This window comes from Sus scrofa, chromosome 7 (assembly GCF_054392235.1).
Source record: "Sus scrofa isolate SSC_HxYL_T2T_F1_AM1 chromosome 7, Sscrofa_HxYL_maternal_Yorkshire_Landrace_v2.0, whole genome shotgun sequence".
NCBI lineage: Eukaryota > Metazoa > Chordata > Mammalia > Artiodactyla > Suidae > Sus > Sus scrofa.
The window spans coordinates 136471625-136490494 of NC_139389.1; the positions used below are offsets into that span (position 1 = coordinate 136471625).

At 63.9% G+C, this 18870-nt stretch overlaps 2 protein-coding genes across 24 annotated transcripts in view; one reads left to right on the top strand and one right to left on the bottom strand.

Annotated features, from left to right (window-relative positions):
* BRF1 (BRF1 RNA polymerase III transcription initiation factor subunit) overlaps positions 1 to 18870 on the bottom strand; it is a 67131-nt gene that overhangs the window by 8781 nt on the left and 39480 nt on the right. For 10 of the 23 annotated variants that reach the window (XR_014809371.1, XR_014809373.1, XM_084967114.1 and 7 more), the window contains 7 exons: positions 13425 to 13456; positions 11121 to 11193; positions 3808 to 3957; positions 2588 to 2681; positions 1811 to 1937; positions 1343 to 1382; positions 1162 to 1254 (listed from right to left, as the gene is read on the bottom strand). Coding sequence is in view for 15 of the 23 variants with exons in the window: in XM_084967114.1 (XP_084823240.1) it covers positions 1162 to 1254; positions 1343 to 1382; positions 1811 to 1937; positions 2588 to 2681; positions 3808 to 3957; positions 11121 to 11193; positions 13425 to 13456 (609 nt within the window). In the remaining 8 variants the exon portion in view is untranslated. Of the gene's footprint in view, positions 1 to 1161; positions 1255 to 1342; positions 1383 to 1810; positions 1938 to 2587; positions 2682 to 3807; positions 3958 to 4180; positions 5076 to 5395; positions 7322 to 7381; positions 7674 to 7721; positions 8029 to 11042; positions 11194 to 13424; positions 14881 to 16143; positions 16409 to 18870 lie in introns of those variants that run through there. The other 13 variants (XR_014809370.1, XR_014809374.1, XR_014809372.1 and 10 more) reach the window with 8 other exon arrangements.
* On the top strand, positions 7559 to 10026 carry BTBD6 (BTB domain containing 6). The gene is made up of 3 exons (XM_021081619.2): positions 7559 to 8045; positions 8345 to 8463; positions 8605 to 10026. Exons 2-3 carry the CDS (start codon positions 8381 to 8383, stop codon positions 9635 to 9637), a joined length of 1116 nt encoding a protein of 371 aa, XP_020937278.1. The 5' UTR covers positions 7559 to 8045; positions 8345 to 8380; the 3' UTR covers positions 9638 to 10026.

An 18870-nucleotide genomic window follows, 5' to 3' on the forward strand; every position in this document is an offset into this window, starting at 1 on the left:
ACAGCGGCCCTGCAGCAGCACACCGGTCGGCGGGGCCCGGGGGCTGAGAACACGGAGGAGGCTGCCGGGAGGGCGGCAGCAGAGACAGAGGCAGCGAACCGACCCGCAGGCGGAGAGGAGGGAACGAGGGACAGCAGGCGAGGCCGTGAGATGCGACCGCGGGAGCGCCTGGCGCTCTGGGGTCGGGCCTCGACACCATCACGGCTGCGGCCTGCGTTCGATCCCTGGTCTGGGGACGGAGGTCTCACGTCAAGCTGCTGCAGGCCACGGCCAAAAAAAAAGGTACAACTCGGCTCGGTTCTGGGCCTGGATGGGACTCACCGTCCGGCCAAGCGGAGCCCCCGGGACCAAGGCAGGCTGGATGCGGGCGCCCGTGAAAACGACGGGTTGAGTCTCCCGACCCAGAAGTGCCGTGTCCTCTCTGCAGCCCCGCAGCATCGCGGGCAGCACCAGGCCTCATGGGGGAGCCTGGCGACGCGCCCGCTGTCACCCCCAAGACTCAGCTTGGTCTCAGCGGGAGACGCGGGGCTCCACGGGCGTAAAGGCCGTGACAGCCGCCGGCCGCCCAGGACCCGACACGCTCCAGAGACGAACCAAGAGGCTCTCAACGCGGCGCCGGGGCCCCGAACGTGAGCACACAAAGGCAGCACCTCGGAGCCGGGACCTTCCACGGACACAGCAGTGAAGAGGAAGGCGGCGTGGCCGGGACCCAGGGCACTGCAGGTGGCCTTGGACTTGGAGAAAACCCAACGGAGGGAGGAGGACGGGCGGGCACGGGCGCCGGAGAACAAGCAGGGTGGCTGCAGAGCCCAGGGAGGGGACCCTGAGGCTGCACCCCCTCCAGACCAAAGAACCGACAGAACCAACGTCCACTCGGCAGCCGGTCCTGGGTGGCCTGAGAGAGACGGCAGGTGGAGGGCACGATGGGGGCAGTGCCCCAAGCCAGACGGAAGGCCACATGGGGGGATGAAAGCCAGGCACACAAGGACCTGGCCAAGAGCGCTCCTGCGGCCTGGCGAGGCCCCGCGGGGCAGCGGGCGGCCGCTGAGATCGAGTGAGGCCCTGGGGCGCCTGAGACGGCGGCTGGCGCCTGGCACGGCGCGGGGAGGCCCGGGCGTGGGGAGGCGAACCCACCAGGCGGGGCGACACGGCTGTACTCACCGTCTTTGGTCAGGCTGGCAAGGGCCCCCTTTGCCTTTGGCCGGCTGTTCTCCAGCTCGATCTCAATCGCGTCCTGGTAGCTGCAAATTTCCCCTGGAGCAGCGAAATCAGAAGCAGAGTCGGCAGGAGATCCACTCCTGGAACGACCCGACGCGCCTGCGCAGGAGGATGAGCCGGTTACCTTCCACCTCCTCCAGCTGCTTCGACAGGACTCGTTCAAGCTGAAAGGAAGAGGACGGGCGACTGAGCGACCAGGCGTGAAACCAGGTGCTCGCGGGCCTCTCGGCCCTGAGAGCTGCCTGGCATGGAGCGCCCTGCAGCACAGGGCTGCTCCCCCGGGCTGACCAGCGGCATGCGTCCGGGCGCTGGGAGACAGAGCTGAGGCCCGGGGCCCCCACCTGTGACGACGGGCCACAGGCTTCAGCGCCTGGCACATGCTGACAACAGGGCCCTGCGGGCAGGCAGCTTCCCTGAGACTCCGCGCCAGAGGCCCTGGAGGGGCGGGGGACCCTCCCAGCTGATGACGGGCTGGGGCCCGGTCTGCCTGAGTCCAGTGTGGCCTACCCCAGCGCCCCCCAGCTCAGCACCCATCCCACAAGCTCTGCGTGGACACAGACCCTCGGCCAGCCGGGCCTGCGGGTGGGCTCACCTCTTTCATCCGCAGCTTGCGCTGCCCGGCCGTGTACGAGGGGGGGTCGCACTCCTCCTCCAGGTCGATCTTCATAAACTCATCCACGGTCAGCTGACTGGTGGGGGTGTCCTCAAACTCCGTGAGCCTGAGACAGACACGGGGACCCGGCACACGGTGTGTCCTGTGCGGTGGCCACAGGCCTAGGGACTGTCTGGCAGCCTCTCAATCCCTCCTCCATCCACCAGAAGCTCGGGTCCCCAGGAGAAGAGGGCACAGCACCCAGGTGGCTCCCCCTGCTAGACCCAGAGGGGTCCCTAGAGGAGCGAGGCCCAGCAGGCAGGGCTTCCGGGGTGCAGCGAGCCCGGCCATGGCCAATCCTCGACAACGTGGCCTCTTGGCTGCACCCCACACGCTCTTCCAAACATCTAAGGGAAGAGCTTTGAAAGAGAACCAAGAGTCTTCACTCAGCAAGATCAAGTCCTGCCTCTGAAAACGGCCACAGGACGTGGCCTCGGTGGGAAAGCAGCCCCAAGCGCCCCAGGCTCCTGGGGAACACGTGCAACGACCCCGTGAACACGGCACCCCGAAGGGGGAGCTCACCGGCCGCCCCACTGCAGTGGCCCTCTGTCTGAGCCTGTCTTTCCCCAGGGAGAGCGGTCGCTCAGGCTGCACCGACCAGGGGACGGGCAAGGCCACGGCCGGTGCCCGTTTCCTGCTGGGTGAGCTGCAGGTCCACCGCACGGGGCTGGAGGAAGGGCCACCCCGGAGACCAGCCGCGAGGCAGGAGGCACCCACCTCTTGCGCAGCGTGGACTCGCACACCTTGACCACGCCGATGACCTCTTTGACAGTCCTCCGGAAATCATGCATCCTGGCTGCAACCAGAAGCGCTGGGGAGGAAAGCAACAAGGAGCCAGAGCAGCCCCGCTGAAACCAGGGCCCGGGTCCCCGGGTGACACCGCCCCCTCCCTGCTGTGGGTGGTGCTGCTGAGTCCGCACGCCTGCCAGGGCACCTGAGCGCCACAGGCTGCTGGGCACGCTGTCACCCAGTCATGTTAAAAGCACAAAAAATAGGAGTTCCCGTCGTGGCGCAGTGGTTAACGAATCCGACTAGGAACCATGAGGTTGCGGGTTCGGTCCCTGGCCTTGCTCAGTGGGTTAAGGATCCGGCGTTGCCGTGAGCTGTGGGGTAGGTCGCAGACGCGGACCGGATCCTGCGTTGCTGTGGCCCTGGTGTAGGCCACGGGCTACAGCTCCAATTCGACCCCTAGTCTGGGAACCTTGATATGCCGCGGGAGCGGCCCAAAGAAATAGCAAAAAGACAAAAAAAAAAAAAAAAAAAACACAAAAAAAATTGCATCGCATGTTCCTTTTTGAAGTGCGAGAAAAATTAAAGGTACGTTTTTTTTTGAGGACTTCGCATAGCCCTGCAGAACGAGGAAACTTGAAGGTGACCCGTATAGGAAACTCTGGCTGGTGAAGGGCAAGCCTGGCGCTGGGGAGGGAAGGAGCGAGGCTGGCATGCCCCACGGGGTGACCACCACCTGCTGGAGCCGAGAGGCCCGGAATCCAGGCTGCAAGCTTGGGAAGCAGGCACGGAGGTGGAAACACATCCCGGCCCTGCTGACCCTGCCGGCCACCGGCTGTCCCGGGAAGGAGTGGACTGGACCTTGTGGTGCTGGGCAAGGGTCCTCCTAGGGAGGGGTCCAGGAGCAGCACCAGCCTGAAAGGCCAGGGTGCTGTCTGCAGCGCTGGGGCCGGACTGGCCACACGGCTGTGCCCCAGGAGTCAATGGACGGTCAACACAGGAAGCCTGTGCTCACCTTGGCCTCTGAGGGTCCTGGTCCTGCCCCGAGACTGCGGAGGCCGAGAGGAAGTGGGAGGAAGTCCTGGCAGGCTGTTAGGCCTGGGCAAGGGAGTCGGGAGGTACCCTGGACCCCCAGCTGCCGGCTCGGCTGCCAAAAGCCCCAGCAGGCTGGCAGTGTCCCGGCCAGCGTGACCCCACGGTCGCCTTACCTGCCCCGCAGAGGCCCGAGGGGCGCCGGCCCGTGTGCATCCAGTCCCTCTTCATCCTCTGCAGCAGCCTCAGGGCCGTCATGGACACCTCGTGGTTCTTGTCGCCAAACTCCAGCAGGTGGGCGAAGCGAGGGATGTACAGGCAGGGGTCTGCGGAAGACACCACCTCAGTGCAGCCACGCGCAGAGGGCCCATGCCGCACGCCCACTCCAGACTGACCGCCCCCGAAACGGGCCCCTGCGGACACGAGCTCGCCCCACCCCAGATGCCTCGGCTCCCGGGCCCTCCTCTCCGATAGGAGCCTCCCTCCTGGACATGCAGAGCGCACAGCACACGCTCCTCCAGACGCACACAGGGAGCCTGCTGGCATCACCTGGGTCACCTGGCACTCCGCGGACGACCAGCGAGGCCGAGCACAGCGCGCACGCACTTCCTCTCGCGAACCGCCAGCTCCCACCTCCCGCACCGCCTACGGGCGCACACACACGTGCCTCTCTGCAGGAAGGCTGCCCGGCTCAGGGGGGCCCGCTGCGCCCACACACGCGCCCCCCGCCTCCTGCCTGGCCCTCCCTCACGCGGCCCCGGGCCTCACGGAGTGGGCGGACACCACCAAGGGGTGGACGGACCGCGACTGACTGTCAGGACCGCCAGAGGCGAGAGAAGGGCGCGCCCAGGGTTCGATGGCACAGACAACTGGCACAAGACCCCTGCTGGACAGAGTCCTCAGGTGGCCGCGCTCAAGACAGGCTGGGCCGGGCCCGGGGACGAGGCTCCCGCAGAGGAGGCGCTGCCTGGAAGCAGGCTGCTGGGGGGGAAGGGGGCCGGTAGGAAAGACCCTGTGAGACCCCAAACAGCTGCAGAAGCAAGTGCAAGAGACCTCGGCTGCTTTCCAGCACCTTCCCTCTGGGCGCCAGCTTCTCCAGGAGCATTCAGGACGGGGCTCTGGGCCCTGGAAACCCCGAAAGGTCCTACAGGCACCCCTTCCATCCCCTGCCAGCCTTGGTTCACAGGGAGGACCCAGAAAAGGTTCCTGAGGCCACAGAGACCGCGGCTGCTGGACGCAGCCTGGTCCCCCAGGGACCCTGGACTCGAGCGGGCCCTCCTCCCCACCAGCTGACCGAGGAGGCCGGGCAAAAGGAAGCTGTGCCTCCTGGCTGTGCCACTGCCCCAGGATCCCAACAGCCTGTCAGCAGCCCACCCAACCGCGAAGACCAACACAGGGAAAGACCTCATGGAAAACGGAGTCAGGAAGCCCTGAAGGGGCTCCCGCGCACGCCCGGGCTTCCCGGGCAGGAAGGACGAGGAGGAAGGGAGCTCTCCGCCCGGCCGGCCCGGCCACGACACCCCCACTGCCCAGACGCTCACTTCCCTCCAAAGGAAACCTGAGAACCTTCCAGGCGGCCCTCCCTCCTCCTCCTGCCCTGCGCACTGGGCCCCCTGGAGTCGGCCACTCCCCTGCCAGGCGCAAACCTGCAGATGCGGGGAATACAGCAAGAATTAGGGCACGAAGTGTTGGAAACAAATGTCCACACTTGGTATGAAACCTTAGCAGGTTTCTAACTCACTTCTCCCAACACGACGGACTGACCTGGGGGAGAAAAGCGAATGGCGGAGTGGGAAGCAAACGACTCATCGGCACAGGCTCGAAGTAACGTGTGCTTTAAAATCGGCGTCCTGTGAAAGCAATCACTGCTTTCCAAGGTCTGTGAGGCAGCTGTGAAAGCTGACCACGCGTTAACAAAGGAAGAGACCCCCCCCACCTCTCAGAGAGCAAAACACCACCGCACGCGCCTTTGACCTCAAATGCAAGAAAACTAAAACCGAGCAGGAAAGAGACACGCAATTCCCTCACCTCCATGCAAATTACCAGGAAGTTAAAGAACAACTCTTCAGGTAACTTGATAGCCTTAAACGCTTGATTGAGGAAGAAATAACACATGAAGTAGCTGAATAAAAAGCTAAGGCTGACAAAGTGAGAACTGGGGCTGCACCTGCGGCTTGCGGAGGTTCCCAGGCTAGGGGGCGAACTGGAGCTTCGGCTGCCATCCTGCACCACAGCCATGGCCACGTCAGAGCTGCCACATCTGTGACCCGCTGCCACAACCTAGCATAACACTGGATCCTGAACCCACTGAGCGAGGCCAGGGATCGAACCCACGTACTCACGGACACTATGTCCAGTTCTTGACCCACTGAGCCACGTGGCAACTCCCAAAGCAAAATATTTAAAATAGGGAGGAAAGAGTAAAAAGGAAAACTAAGTATATAAATAAACTACTTTCACGAGGCAAAGAATTTTCACAGATTAAACCCCAATGAACCTATCTGCAGAACAGAAACAGACTCACGGACATGGAGGACAGACTTGGGGCTGCCAAGGGGAGAGCGAGGGAACGGGATGGACGGGGAGTTTGTGGCTAAGAGATGCAAACCCTGGCACTGGAGTGGATAAGCAATGAGGTCCTGCTGCGCAGCACAGGGAACTAGATCCAACCTCTTGTGACAGAATATGATAGGACATTTCAAGTCAACTACACATTAGTTTTAAAAAATCTAAAAATGCAAAAATAGCGTGATGCTGATACAAAGACAAACCCAGAGACCAACGAAACAGAAGAGAGCTCAGAAACACACCCACACCTACACGGCCACATGACCTCTGAAAAAGGTGCCAAGACCACCCAAGAGGGACAGGGCAAGGCCTCGACAAATGGTGCTGGGAACACTGGACACCCACGTGCCAGAGAAACAAGACCGATCCTCATCTCACATGCCACACACACACACTAACTCCCAATGAATTAAAGACCTAACCACGGGACGGGAAGCGGTCAAGCCCTGAAAGAAACGAAGGGCTACAGCGTGACCTTGGAATGTGCCGTGATTCCCTGAATGGGACACCAAGAGCACAGACAACAAAAGCTAGCACAGGCCTTCCTGCCCTGGCTCAGCGGAAATGAATCCAGCTGATACCCACGAGGATGCGGGTTCGATGCCTGGTCTTGCTCAGTGGGTTAGGGATCCCGTGTTGCCGTGAGCTGTGGTGTAGGTGGCAGACGCAGCTCCAATCCCCTTTGCTGTAGCTGTGGTGCAGGCGGGCAGCTGTGGCTCAGGTTCCACTCCTAGCCTGGGAACTTTCAAATGCCACACGTGTGGCCCCAAAGAGGAAAAAGAAAAAAAAATAGGCAAACGGGACTATGTCAAAGTTAAAACCTGTGAAGCAAAGGAAACAACCAATATAGTAGAAGATGCAACTAACAAAATGAAAGAATGTATTTGCAAATCATACACCTGGTAAGACCTTAACCTCCCGAAAACGCAGAGAACGCCTAAATCTCGATAAGGACAAAAGCCGATTCAAACGTGGGCAAAGTGGTTGACGAGACATTTCTCCAGGGACATAAAAATGACCCACAAACACCTGACTCGGATCCACACCCCTGACCATCAGTGAGACAGCATCGGACCGGTTCCGGGAGCGAGCGGCCCAGGGTGGGTCAGGCCCAGGGACCCCTCCCCTGACCGCGCCCCCGCCCCCGGCCCCGCCCCCGCCCCGAACAGCCCCCCCACCAACCCGCTCGGCGCCCGCGCGGGCTGCCGGCTCCGCGCCCCCCGCAACTCCGCCGGCGGGGCGGGGCCGGGCCTGGGAGCGGGGCCGCGCGCGCGCACGCCGGCCGCGCGGGGCGGGGCGACAGGCGCGCACGTCGGCCGCGCGGGGCGGGGCCGGGCCGTGACGCGCGGGCGGCGCGGTGGTGCGGGTGCGGGCGAGCTGGAGGCTCAGGCCGGCGGGCGGGGCGGCCCGAGGGAGCCGCGCCCGCCGCCCCCGGCAGGCCGCCACCGCGCGCCCCCGGCCGCCGCGGCCCCATGCTGCTGCCCCTGGCCTGCCTGCACGGCCGGGTGGCGCAGTGCCTCACCGCGCTCCTGGTGCTCGCAGAGCCGCCACCCAGGCCCCGCCGCGTCGCGAGGGTGCACGGCGCGCGGCCCCCGCGCGCGGAGGCCGCCCTGCCCGCGAAGATGGCCGCGGAGCTCTACGCGCCCGCCGGCGCCGCGGCCGCCACCGCCACCGCCACGGACATCGCCAACAGCAACGCCGCCGCCGCCGCCGCCGCGGGCAGGAAGGGCCGGCCCAGCGCCCCCCTGCCCGCCCCGCCTCCGCCCGCGCCCGAGCCGCCCGCGCCGGACAACAACAACTTGGAGAGCCCGAACTGGCAGTCCTTCCATCCGACCCTGCGCGAGAGGTGAGGCCGCGCCCGCCCCGCCCCGGCCCTGCCCGCGCCCCCGCCCCGCGCCGCGCCCCCAGCCCCGAGCCGTGTGCCTCTGCCCTTTGCAGGAACGCGCTGATGTTCAACAACGAGCTCATGGCCGACGTGCACTTCGTCGTGGGGCCCCCGGGCGCGGCCCGCAGGGTGCCTGCCCACAAGGTTGGTAGAGGCTCGGCCCTTTGAGCTCCCAGAGGCGGCCGGTCCTCTAGCCCGGGCGTGGCAGCCGCCGGGGGCGCGCAGGGCCCCGGGCTCAGGGCGCGCTCTCTCGTCCACAGTACGTGCTGGCCGTGGGGAGCTCTGTCTTCTATGCCATGTTTTACGGGGACCTGGCCGAAGTCAAGTCCGAGATCCACATCCCTGACGTGGAGCCCGCGGCCTTTCTGATCCTGCTGAAGTAAGCCGGCTCAGCTAGAGGGGGAGGCCTGAGGTCCACGAGGCCGGGGGCGGGCGGGGGGGCGGGGGGCTCCTCTCCCAGACCCGGTTGCCGGGCGGCGTGTCCCTCGCAGCCTGTGACCTGGCGCCGCCTCCTGCCTAGGTACATGTACAGTGACGAGATCGACCTGGAAGCCGACACGGTGCTGGCCACTCTCTACGCCGCCAAGAAGTACATTGTCCCCGCGCTAGCCAAGGCCTGTGTCAACTTTCTGGAGACGAGCCTGGAAGCCAAAAACGCCTGCGTCCTGCTGTCCCAGAGCCGGCTGTTCGAGGAGCCCGAGCTGACCCAGCGCTGCTGGGAGGTCATCGACGCGCAGGCCGAGATGGCGCTCAGGTCGGAGGGCTTCTGCGAAATCGACTGGCAGACGCTGGAGATCATCGTGATGCGGGAGGCGCTCAACGCCAAGGAGGCCGTGGTCTTCGAGGCGGTGCTGAGCTGGGCCGAGGCCGAGTGCAAGAGGCAGGGCCTGCCCGCCACCCCCCGCAACAAGAGGCACGTCCTGGGGCCGGCGCTGTACCTGGTGCGGATCCCGACCATGACCCTGGAGGAGTTCGCCAACGGCGCCGCCCAGTCGGACATCCTGACGCTGGAGGAGACCCACAACATCTTCCTGTGGTACACGGCGGCCAACAAGCCCCTCCTCGAGTTCCCCCTGACCAAGAGGAAAGGCCTGGCCCCCCAGAGGTGCCACCGCTTCCAGTCCTCCGCCTACCGCAGCAACCAGTGGCGCTACCGGGGGCGCTGCGACAGCATCCAGTTTGCCGTGGACAGGAGGGTGTTCATCGCGGGGCTGGGCCTGTACGGCTCCAGCTCGGGGAAGGCCGAGTACAGCGTGAAGATCGAGCTCAAGCGCCTGGGGGTGGTCCTGGCGCAGAACCTGACCAAGTTCGTCTCCGACGGCTCCAGCAGCACCTTCCCTGTCTGGTTCGAGCACCCCGTGCAGGTGGAGCAGGACACCTTCTACACGGCCAGCGCCGTCCTGGACGGCAGCGAGCTCAGCTACTTCGGGCAGGAGGGCATGACGGAGGTGCAGTGCGGGAAGGTGGCCTTCCAGTTCCAGTGCTCCTCGGACAGCACCAACGGCACGGGGGTGCAGGGCGGGCAGATCCCCGAGCTCATCTTCTACGCCTGAGGCGCCGCGCCGCTTGCGGCCGCCTCGCCGATGCCTGACGGCCCCGCGCCCGGGCCTCTCGGGAGCGGCTGTGGCCGAAGGCGTGACACAGACCCGCTCCTACACGGCCGGAGCCTGGGTCTCTGGATTCTGGCCACTGGGCCCGCTGGCATCTCCTGTACGCTGGGGTGCACGTCTCAGGTGGAGGGCAGGTTTGGGGGGCACGAAGCAGGCCCAGTTCCCTCCCAGTGGCGCCTGTTTTGAGGGCTCTGCCACCCCTCCCAGCCTCTTGGATTCTCCTCTAGGTGGTTCTAGGCTTCTGATCCTCTCTTCAAATCCAAAATGGAAACATCACTTAAAGTACGTCAGCTATTTAAGTGGATTTTCATAATAAAGTTTTAACAAAACGAGAGGCACACGCAGCTAACGACCGTGAGTCTCGAAGCGGGGCGCCCGCCGTCTCCCAGGACTGACATGCACAGAGGACACCTCGGCCCTGACGGCGCTTAGCGGGGAGTCCCCAGAGGCCCACCTGTTCGCGAACGCCTGCGAACGCGTCCTAAACTATCACTAGCCACTTGAAGTCCTCCTGCGGGGGTGGGGGTGGGGGTGGGGGGTTCTCTGCCAGGGGGGCCCCAGCCCCTGGGAACAAACCCAGCTCAGGCTCACTGGCTCCTGCGTGGGCGTGCTGCCCGTCCTTCACTGCAAACGCCTCAGCAGTGGCTGTTTTGGGGGAGCCTCAGCGTGTGCCCCAGAGGGAGGCCCTGTGGCCCTCAGCGCGGGGCTGTAGCCCCTTGGGAGCAGACCACCCCAGCCAGTGTCTCCCTGCCGCTCTCCTGCTGGCTGTGTCTTCTCGCATCACCCAGTGCCGTGGGTGTTCTGGGACTGCACCCGGGCCCCACATCCTGCCTCCTTAACGTGCAGAGACAGGCTTCTAGACAACAGGCGGGGGAGGGAGCAGCCCCTCCGGGCAGACCCAGCTCCAGTCAGGGCCAGTCTGCGGCCAATAGGTCCTGCCTTCTGTGGGGCACCGCGCTGCCAGGGGTACCCTTCCAGGTGTCCCTGCTTCCCTCCCTCTACACCTGCCTCCGACCACGGGCATGCTGGTCCTAAGCCAGAGGCAGCCCCCATGGCAGTTCCACTGTGGCGCAGCAACAATGAATCCGACCAGTAACTGTGACGATGCGGGTTCGACCCCTAGCGTTGCTCAATGGGTTTTGCCGTGAGCTGTGGTGTAGGTCCCAGATGTGGTTCAGATCTGGTGTGGCTGTGGCTGTGGCCGGCAGCGGTAGCTCCGATTGGACCCCTAGCCTGGGAACCTCCATATGCCGCAGGTGCGGCCCTAAAAAAAAAAAAAGAAAAAGGAAAAAAAAGAAATAACCCCCATGCTGCTGGGCTCCTGGCCCCTCCCAGGGGCCTTTCTTACCTGGCAGGGGGCGGGTCCTTGCCCTCGCACTTGCCTCCCCCACCCCCGAGCGCTGGGTGCCAGCATGCCCCGCGGTACCTATGGCCGGCGCGTTGATGCACAGCTCTCTCGCCAGAAGAAGGAACGTCTTCCCCAGCACGTAAACGTTCACCTGTCGTGAAGAAACCACAGCTGAGGAAGGCGAGGCGCTGGTGGGCAGCAAGTGTGTCAGCCTTTCATCGTTCCGTCTCTGAAAGCCCCTGCCGGCCCCCAGGACCCCGCAGCACAACCCAGGGCCCCCCCTGCGCCCAGGTGGCCTTTTTAGACTCCACCGCGACCTTGGCAACACGTGAACCTGCTGCGAAGGAAAACTGCCAGGCCTGCGGGCTCTGCCGCCCACCACTCTCCCCCTCGTTCCTCGGGGCTCCCTGGGGGTCCTCGTCTGTGTCCTTGGGGTCTCTGCAGACCTCACCACCCGCCATGGCTCCCAGCGCGGGTCTCTTCCGCGGAGCCCACCCTGACCCGGATCCCTCCAGCAGGGCATGGGCTGAGCAGCGGGTGCAGACCCCCAGCGCCCCTGAGCCTGGGGCTTGGCCAGACATTGTCCTAAGAGCCTGACCGAGGGCTGGGCAGCCTGTGGGGCAGCGGCTACTGAGCGGGGTTTGGTGACAGGCTCTCAAGGAACCGTCCAGCACTGGTGGGAAGACGGGTTGGCCTGCAGAGCCAGTTGAAGACTGAGCTCCCACCTCAGGCCCGAGCTATGGCTCCGCCACCCCAGCCTGAGCAGGAGACAGCCCCACACCCCTCGGGCCCTGACACAACCTCTTCCCCAGCCCTGCTCATGGGACTCAGGCCTCCCTCTGAGGGGCCGTGGCCCAGGCAGCTGAGGGCCTGTGTCAGCCACACTGTAAGAGGGGGACAAAGGGGCCCCCTGCCAGGACCCTCGGTGTGCGTGGTCCCGCCCAGCTCCGGCCAAAGGGGGTGTTTGCGTCCGTGCCACCTGGAGGAAGCCTAACCTTGCTGTGCGTGTGTGAGCGGGGATGAAGCCAGCCCTGAGCCCGGCCCGCCTGCCAACCCTGTCCAAGCGGCCAGCCCCGGGCAGGGAAGCGAGCCCCCGAGGGATGCTCGCCCAAGAGGCACACTCCACACCCACCGTCCAGTGCAGAAACACCTGCCCTGTGAGTGCCCGGCCTGTCCCAGCCCCAGGAAGACAGTGCCAGAGGGCAGGGACGTGTCAAGGCCAGTGTGAGGCCGGCAGGGGTGACAGCTGCCGTGTCACCTCACACACTCCCAGTGTCCAGGCTGGGCTCTGCCAAGGCCCAGGGGGCCAGACGCACCCCCCTCCACCCGAAGTGTTAAAAGTCCGAAGCAAAGTCTGGGCGGTCTCGCCAGTCGGCAGTGACCTTCCCCTGGGCCCTGACCATCCCCGGGGGCGCTCCAGGACTCCTGTCACCCTCTCCCGCCTCAAGCAGCTGCTTCCCACGTCCCAGGGTGTGAAGCAGGAAACTCCTGGAAGTTCCCAAGCACTTCGGCTCCAGCCTTCGCTCCTGTCTGTCCTGGGAAGTCAACAGGACAGAAGCCAGGCCGAGTGGCCTTGCTCACCAAGCACAGCACATGGGGGGCTGGATTTTCATGATTCCAAGGGATTATTTTTAGCCTGACCCCAGCACATTGCAGCAGGACTTCTGAGAAGTGCCGTTCATAAGGACAGCTGGGAGGACAAATACAGGCGGCATCGGAGACACGGGAGTGGCCCTGCCGCCCAGCAGCACAGCGCAGGCTTGGGCGGGAGCTGCTCTCGGAGGGGGCAGGGGTGCAGAGTTCATGGGTCCCTGCGGGAGTCCCCACACTGCCGTCACCTCTGCTTTCGATGGCATTATTTTTCTTCCTGAGTCCCCACTGGTGATCACCACAGGGCCCAACCCCAGGGCCCAGGGACGAGCCTGCCCCAGCGCCACCACCAGGGACACAGGCAGAACGGCGGGGGCCCCACCCTGGTGCTGCCCCCACCCTGAGACCGTGCCCCTCGCTGGGTCTTCCCATCGTGGGCAGGCATCTGGAAACGAGAGACGCGGCCCTGTACCCAGGAAGCCAGTCTCTCTAGACAGAGTCTAAGCCTGAGTATCATTTCAAGTGCACACAGGTGCGTCTGCTTCCTTCTTTTCTAAGTCTCCCGGCCCTGGATAAAGTCTACCTGAGGCTCTGCCCTGGTCCAGAGGCCAGGGCTGCCGGGACCACACCGTGACCCGTGTCCACTGCCTCCCTACCCGCTCCACTTGCCAGCTTCCACCGAGACCCACGCCCTGGGTGGCCTTCCCCCGTGGACCCTCCCGACTGGGGCAGGAGCACGCCTGGCCTCCGGGCACAGCCCCTGGAGAGGGTTGAGAGAGGAGGTGTGGCTACCTGGAGCAGGTCGCTGAGGTCCAGCAGCATGTCTGCGAGAGAGTCAAGGAGCAGCGCCCAGGCCCAAGGGCTCCGGTCACCTGACAACTTCCAGGAGGCAGACGCCGGCTGTAGAACTAGGTTCAGCACTGGATCCCGCCGGCAGAGGGAGGGGCTGCATCGGGGGGACCAGAACCTCGGGAGACGCCTGAGTCCCTACCACACTGAGGGAGGCAGGGCAGGGCCTTCCACTCAGTCCTCAGGAGGCACCTGCATGGGCCCCGCCCAGCCACCTGTCCCCAGCACTGGGTGGCCTTCTGTCCCGCAGGCCCTGCAAGTGCACGACCCCGCTTGCTGCATGCCGCAAGCACCCCTGAGCACCTACTGGGCACTGGGCAGTGTCGTCTGTCCTCATGGCTCCCGATGCTCCAGGGGCAGCGGTGGGACTCAGGAGGGGGACCTGTGTTCACGCACAGCAGACGCCGAGTACGCCCTAAGCGATTCAGAACTCGGCCAGACGCTGACATGAAAGGATAAAGCCCAAGCCACCGAGAAGGGCAGCTCATCAAATGAGGTGGAAGCAGTGTGACCCGTGGGTCTGCGAGGGCTCCGAGGAGGAACTAAGAAAGAGACCCTGAGGACGCTGACCCAGAGCCCAGGCCAAGTGTTCAGAGGGACAGCCTGGCCCAGCACAGCAAGGAGAAAGGAAGCCACAGCCCCACACGAGGCGGCGAGGCTCTCCACACGACCTCCCGGGCCCTCGAGGAGAAGCCAGCTCGTCTCTCCACCTCTGAAGGCAGGGGCTTCATCAGGGAGTGGAGACAGGTGACACCGCAGTGCAGCCCGCGGCTACTGAGAACTCTGAGAAAGAGGAGGACAGCGCCAAGGAGCCTAAGGGAGGCCACGTGCACACGCGGGCGGGCCGCTGACATCGCGGAGGAGAGCCGGGAGCAGCCACACGAGGCCGAGGCGCTCCCCTGAGGTCCCAACCACACGACCTTGCGGAAAAGGCACAACGATGGAGAGAGAAACAGGACCCGGGGCTGCTCAGGACCAGGCGGGAGGGCGCGGCGGCGGAGCCCAGGGCCTTGCCTGCACGGCACCGCACCGGCGCACGACAGCCTGGGTCACCTGTCAAAGCCCTGGAGCGCAGACAGCGAGCGAGCCGCGGCAGCTGTCACGTCACCACCACCCGACAGTCCCACATGGGTCCTGGGCCGTCACTGCAGCACCCGGCTCGCTGACATGAGGGGCCCGCAGAGAGACTGCACGGTTTCGCCACAAACCTCTAACCGCCCTTAAAACGAAGTCTAGGAGTTCCCATCGTGGCTCAGCCGTTAGTTAACAAACCCGACTAGTATCCGTGAGGACGCGGGTTCGATCCCTGGCTTGCTCAGTGGGTTAAGGAGCTGGCATGGCTGTGAGCTGTGGTGTAGGTCGCAGACGCGGCTCGGATCCTGCGTGGCTGTGGCTGTGGCTGTGGCGGAGGCCGGCAGCTATAGCTCTGATTCAGCCCCTCGCCTGGGAACCTCCATGTGCCACGGGTGCAGCTCTTAAAAAAATAGGAAAAAAAGAAAAAATGAAGTCTATTTAAAAAGCAATAATAATAAAGGCAGGAGCGCCTGCTGTGATGCAACGGGCTCAGCAGCTCTTTGCTGCTGGGACGCGGGTTCAATCCCCGGCTCGGCACAGTGGGTTAAGGATCCCATGCTGCCACAGCTGTGGTTTCGGTTGTGCCTTTGGCTTGGATCCGATCCCTGGCCCGCGAACTCAAAATGCCTTAGGGCAGCCAAAAGGGAAAAAAATAAAACAAAAAATAAAATAAAGGCAAAAAAACAGACAAATGTCTTGAGCAGATGTTTCACGAAGAGAAGCAAAGAGCTCCCTTGGCAGCTATCGCAGAAACGCAAGTGACAGCGCCCAGCACGGCCGCGAGTGCTGGCAAGGCCGTGCAGCGGACGCCAGGGCACAGCCCACACGCCCCACTGGCAGGACGCACGACGGAAGGGCCTTGGAAGAGGCCTGCAGGCTCTCAGGACACCGAGCACACACCACCCTCTGACCATAAGGAGACTGCGGAAGAGCCTTCACGGGAGCCTTGCGCACAAAAGCAAAGGCCGGGAACAGCCCTGGTGTCAGGGGACAGAAGCAGTGACGCCCACCACACTCCCCAGGACGCTGAGCTCCCAGGAGAGAGCGCGCAGGCACAGGGCCTTCCAGAACTAGAGGGCGCCCTGGGGACCGGGGCAAAGATGTGGGCAATGCCCTCGAACGGGTGAGACCTGGTTGCGCAGGCGCGTGCTCATCACAACTCCCCAGAGGGCACGCGTACACCGCCTCCTGCCAGTTTCCCTGTACAAGGTAAGCAGGTATTGGTACTGGCCAGTGACTCATCTGTCTGCTAGAGGACTTGGGGACAGGGGACACATGTCTGCAACTCACTTCGGAATGTGCCGAAAAGAAGAGGCTGACGGCGGGCTGGCGGGCGGAGCACAGGCTGGCTGGGCGTGGATGGCAGACCCCGGGGTGGGCGACAGTGGGCAAGCTTTCCAAGTTTGCCTCATGTTTGAGAGGGTTTTTTGTCCTTTTAGGGCCGCACCCGCGGCCTATGGAGGTTCCCAGGCTAGGGGTCGAATCGGAGCTGCAGCCGCCGGCCTCCGCCACAGCCACAGCCTCGCCAGATGCGAGCTGCGTGTGCGACCCACACCACAGCGCACGGCGACGCCGGACCCTTCCTCACGGTTCCTGGTCGGATTTGCTTCTGCTGCACCACGATGGGAACTCCATGGCTGAGATTTTTCATACTAAAATAACCGGGGGGACGTCCCGGTGACTCAGCCAGTCAAGGAGCACCCCCACGGCTGTGGCCCCGGGTCGCCACTGTGGTGCAGACTCCATCCCTGGCCTGGGAACTTCCACACGCCACAAGTGTGGCCAAAAGTAAATGAGATGAAATAACTGGGGGGAAAGTGCATATTTTGAAAAGAAAGTTGGGATTCAAAGTGTAACTAAGTTGAAAGGATTGCTGTCCCTGAAGTGACACTGGCAGGGCACCCGGCCCTGTCCGTGGAGTGTTTGGTCAGCTCAGGGTCCTCCCTGAGCCAAAGGATCTGACTGCTGCTTCCTGAACAAGGCGCCACACTCCCCTCGTGCCCCATCCTGGCAGAGCCCACCAATGCCCTTGGGGCCCGGGGCCACAGGGTCCCCCGGCTAATGGGCATGTGGGGACCCTGTGCGGCTGGGGAAAAGCCTCCTGTCTGGCTGCTGGCCCCCAGCCGACGTCCTTCTCCACGGTGTCCCCTTCTGCTAGGCAGCTGCTTCCAAGCTCGCCGCAGAGACCCCAGACCTTCCCGGCGGCGGCCCGTGTGAAGCCGATGCAGCCCGAGCGTGGTGCTCATGGCCTGGGAAACTCTGCCTCCCTCCTGTCCTTCTGGGTCCCTGCCACTTTCTGCAGGTGGCACTTCTGCTCAGGGAGCACCCGCTTGAGCGCTGCTCCTCTGAGAGACACGTCGGCTCAAAGAAGGGCAGCGGATGAAGCACCTTCAGAAGACCCGGCCCTTCCTGCCAGTGTGTCCATCAGAGTGTGCGGCTGGCTCTGGTGCCACAGGGCCCCAGCCCACGCTGTGCCACACTGACCCGGGGGCCCAGGAGACCCCCTGGCAGGCCTGCACGGTGCTTCTGGGAGAACAATCGCAGACAGGAGCCGAGTGAAACTGAGACTCATTTTCCAAAACTGGGAAAAGCTCACAGACATTCTGGGAGGACAGAACTGAGGGTTAAAGGTGAGCAGGCTCGACGCGGCTCCACCCGGCCTTGCGCAGCGCCTCCTCGGGCGCCCAAGGGAGACTCCCCAGGCTGCCCGTGCGTGTCCGGAAGGCCGGAAATGCCGTGGGTGCGAGGTGACGGGCGGGGTCAGTGGGGCGGCCTCGTGAGCCAGCACCACGTTCCCGGCACCCTGACACGAGAGGGTGGGTTCCAGGAACAAGAGGGCCATCAGCACCAAGGACCGGGGGCCTCGACCCCCCGGGGCCCAGCACCCGCCACCCTCCCCGCTTCTGTGATGTCCCCCGTCTGGCTAGTTTCTCAGCAGGAGCTCGAGGCCGCCAAGGACAAAGGTCACCAAGACACCACGCCCCACCCCGTGCCCTGCTGCACTGGCTAGACCTGGCGGTGAGAGGCTGCACCTGCAGAGCGACACCGAGCCCCCTCCCCGGCACACACTGAGCGCCTCTGGCAGAGGCCCTGAGCCCTGCCAGAGCCCCGGGAGTAAGCACGCAACAGGGCAGCAACTGCCCTGTGGACTCCAGCCCTCGCTCCTTCCTCCCGAGCTGCTGCGGTCTGGCCACGGGCAGAGGGCACAGTGAACCCCTCACCCCCAGGGCGGGCGCCACCGGAGCTTGTCTACAAGCTGGGTGTCGCCTCTGAGCTTGGGCAGCCCCCGTACCACGATGTCAGCCCCCGAGGACCCGCGGCCCAGCTCGCGTCTCCCCTGGGGAAGTCACACCTAGAGTTCAGGGACTTCCAAGACAGCAGACTCGAGGGACCCAACCGCCAAGAAGGGGCCAAACAGCCTGTGCACAGGCCCCCAGGCCCACACCAGGCCCACACCAGGCCCACACCCAGCCCCGAAGGCCCAGGCCTAGCTTCCCACGCACCCTCTGCCTGCAGGGAAATGAAATCCCCTCCGGGCGCAAAATTATCCACAGCTGCCACAATTTCTCAAACACTACATCCAGCAATTCAATAAAAACTTACCAAGCATGACAGCTGGCAGGACCAATAACCAAAAGCCAAGAGAAACTCAGGCAGTGAAAACAGAAACGCTGCGGATCCCACTGTGTGGTTATTAAAGGCTTCCACGGAGCTGCAGTGACGGAGACTCTCATCAGAGAGCCGGAGTCTAGAAACAGAATCTAATGAAGGCTGTGACTGCAGTGAGGAAGTAAATCGGCGGGTTTAGCACCCGTTAGACACAAAGAGGGGACGCGTCACTGGACGGGACTCAGAGTGAAGCAGAAAACCAGGCTGGAAAGCCCGGCACACAAGCCGAGACATGGTCAAAGGGTCCAGCGTGGAAGCGACTGGGGTTCGAGGAAGGGAACACAGAGAATGGGGGAGAACCCGTGTGTGCAAAGACTTTCCCCAAACAGACAAAAGGCATTAAGCCACAAATCCCGGAACCCGGAAACAGGTACTTTTTAAAAATAGGTAGGGGAGTGCCCTCGGGGGCAGGGGGTTAAGGATCCGGTGTTGTCTCTGCAGCAGCTCAGGTTCAATCCCTGGCCGGAACCTCCTCGTGCCTCGGGCACAGCCAGGAGGTGGGGTGCGGCGGGGCAGGGAGTGACAGGAGGTGTCACCTTCCAACAGTGACAAGACGACGTAAAGCCCACTGAGTGGAACCAGGGGAGGCAGGAGAAAGGGGGAAACCGCAGCAAAGCTGCAGAGAAAACACCTGCTGACCTGGAAT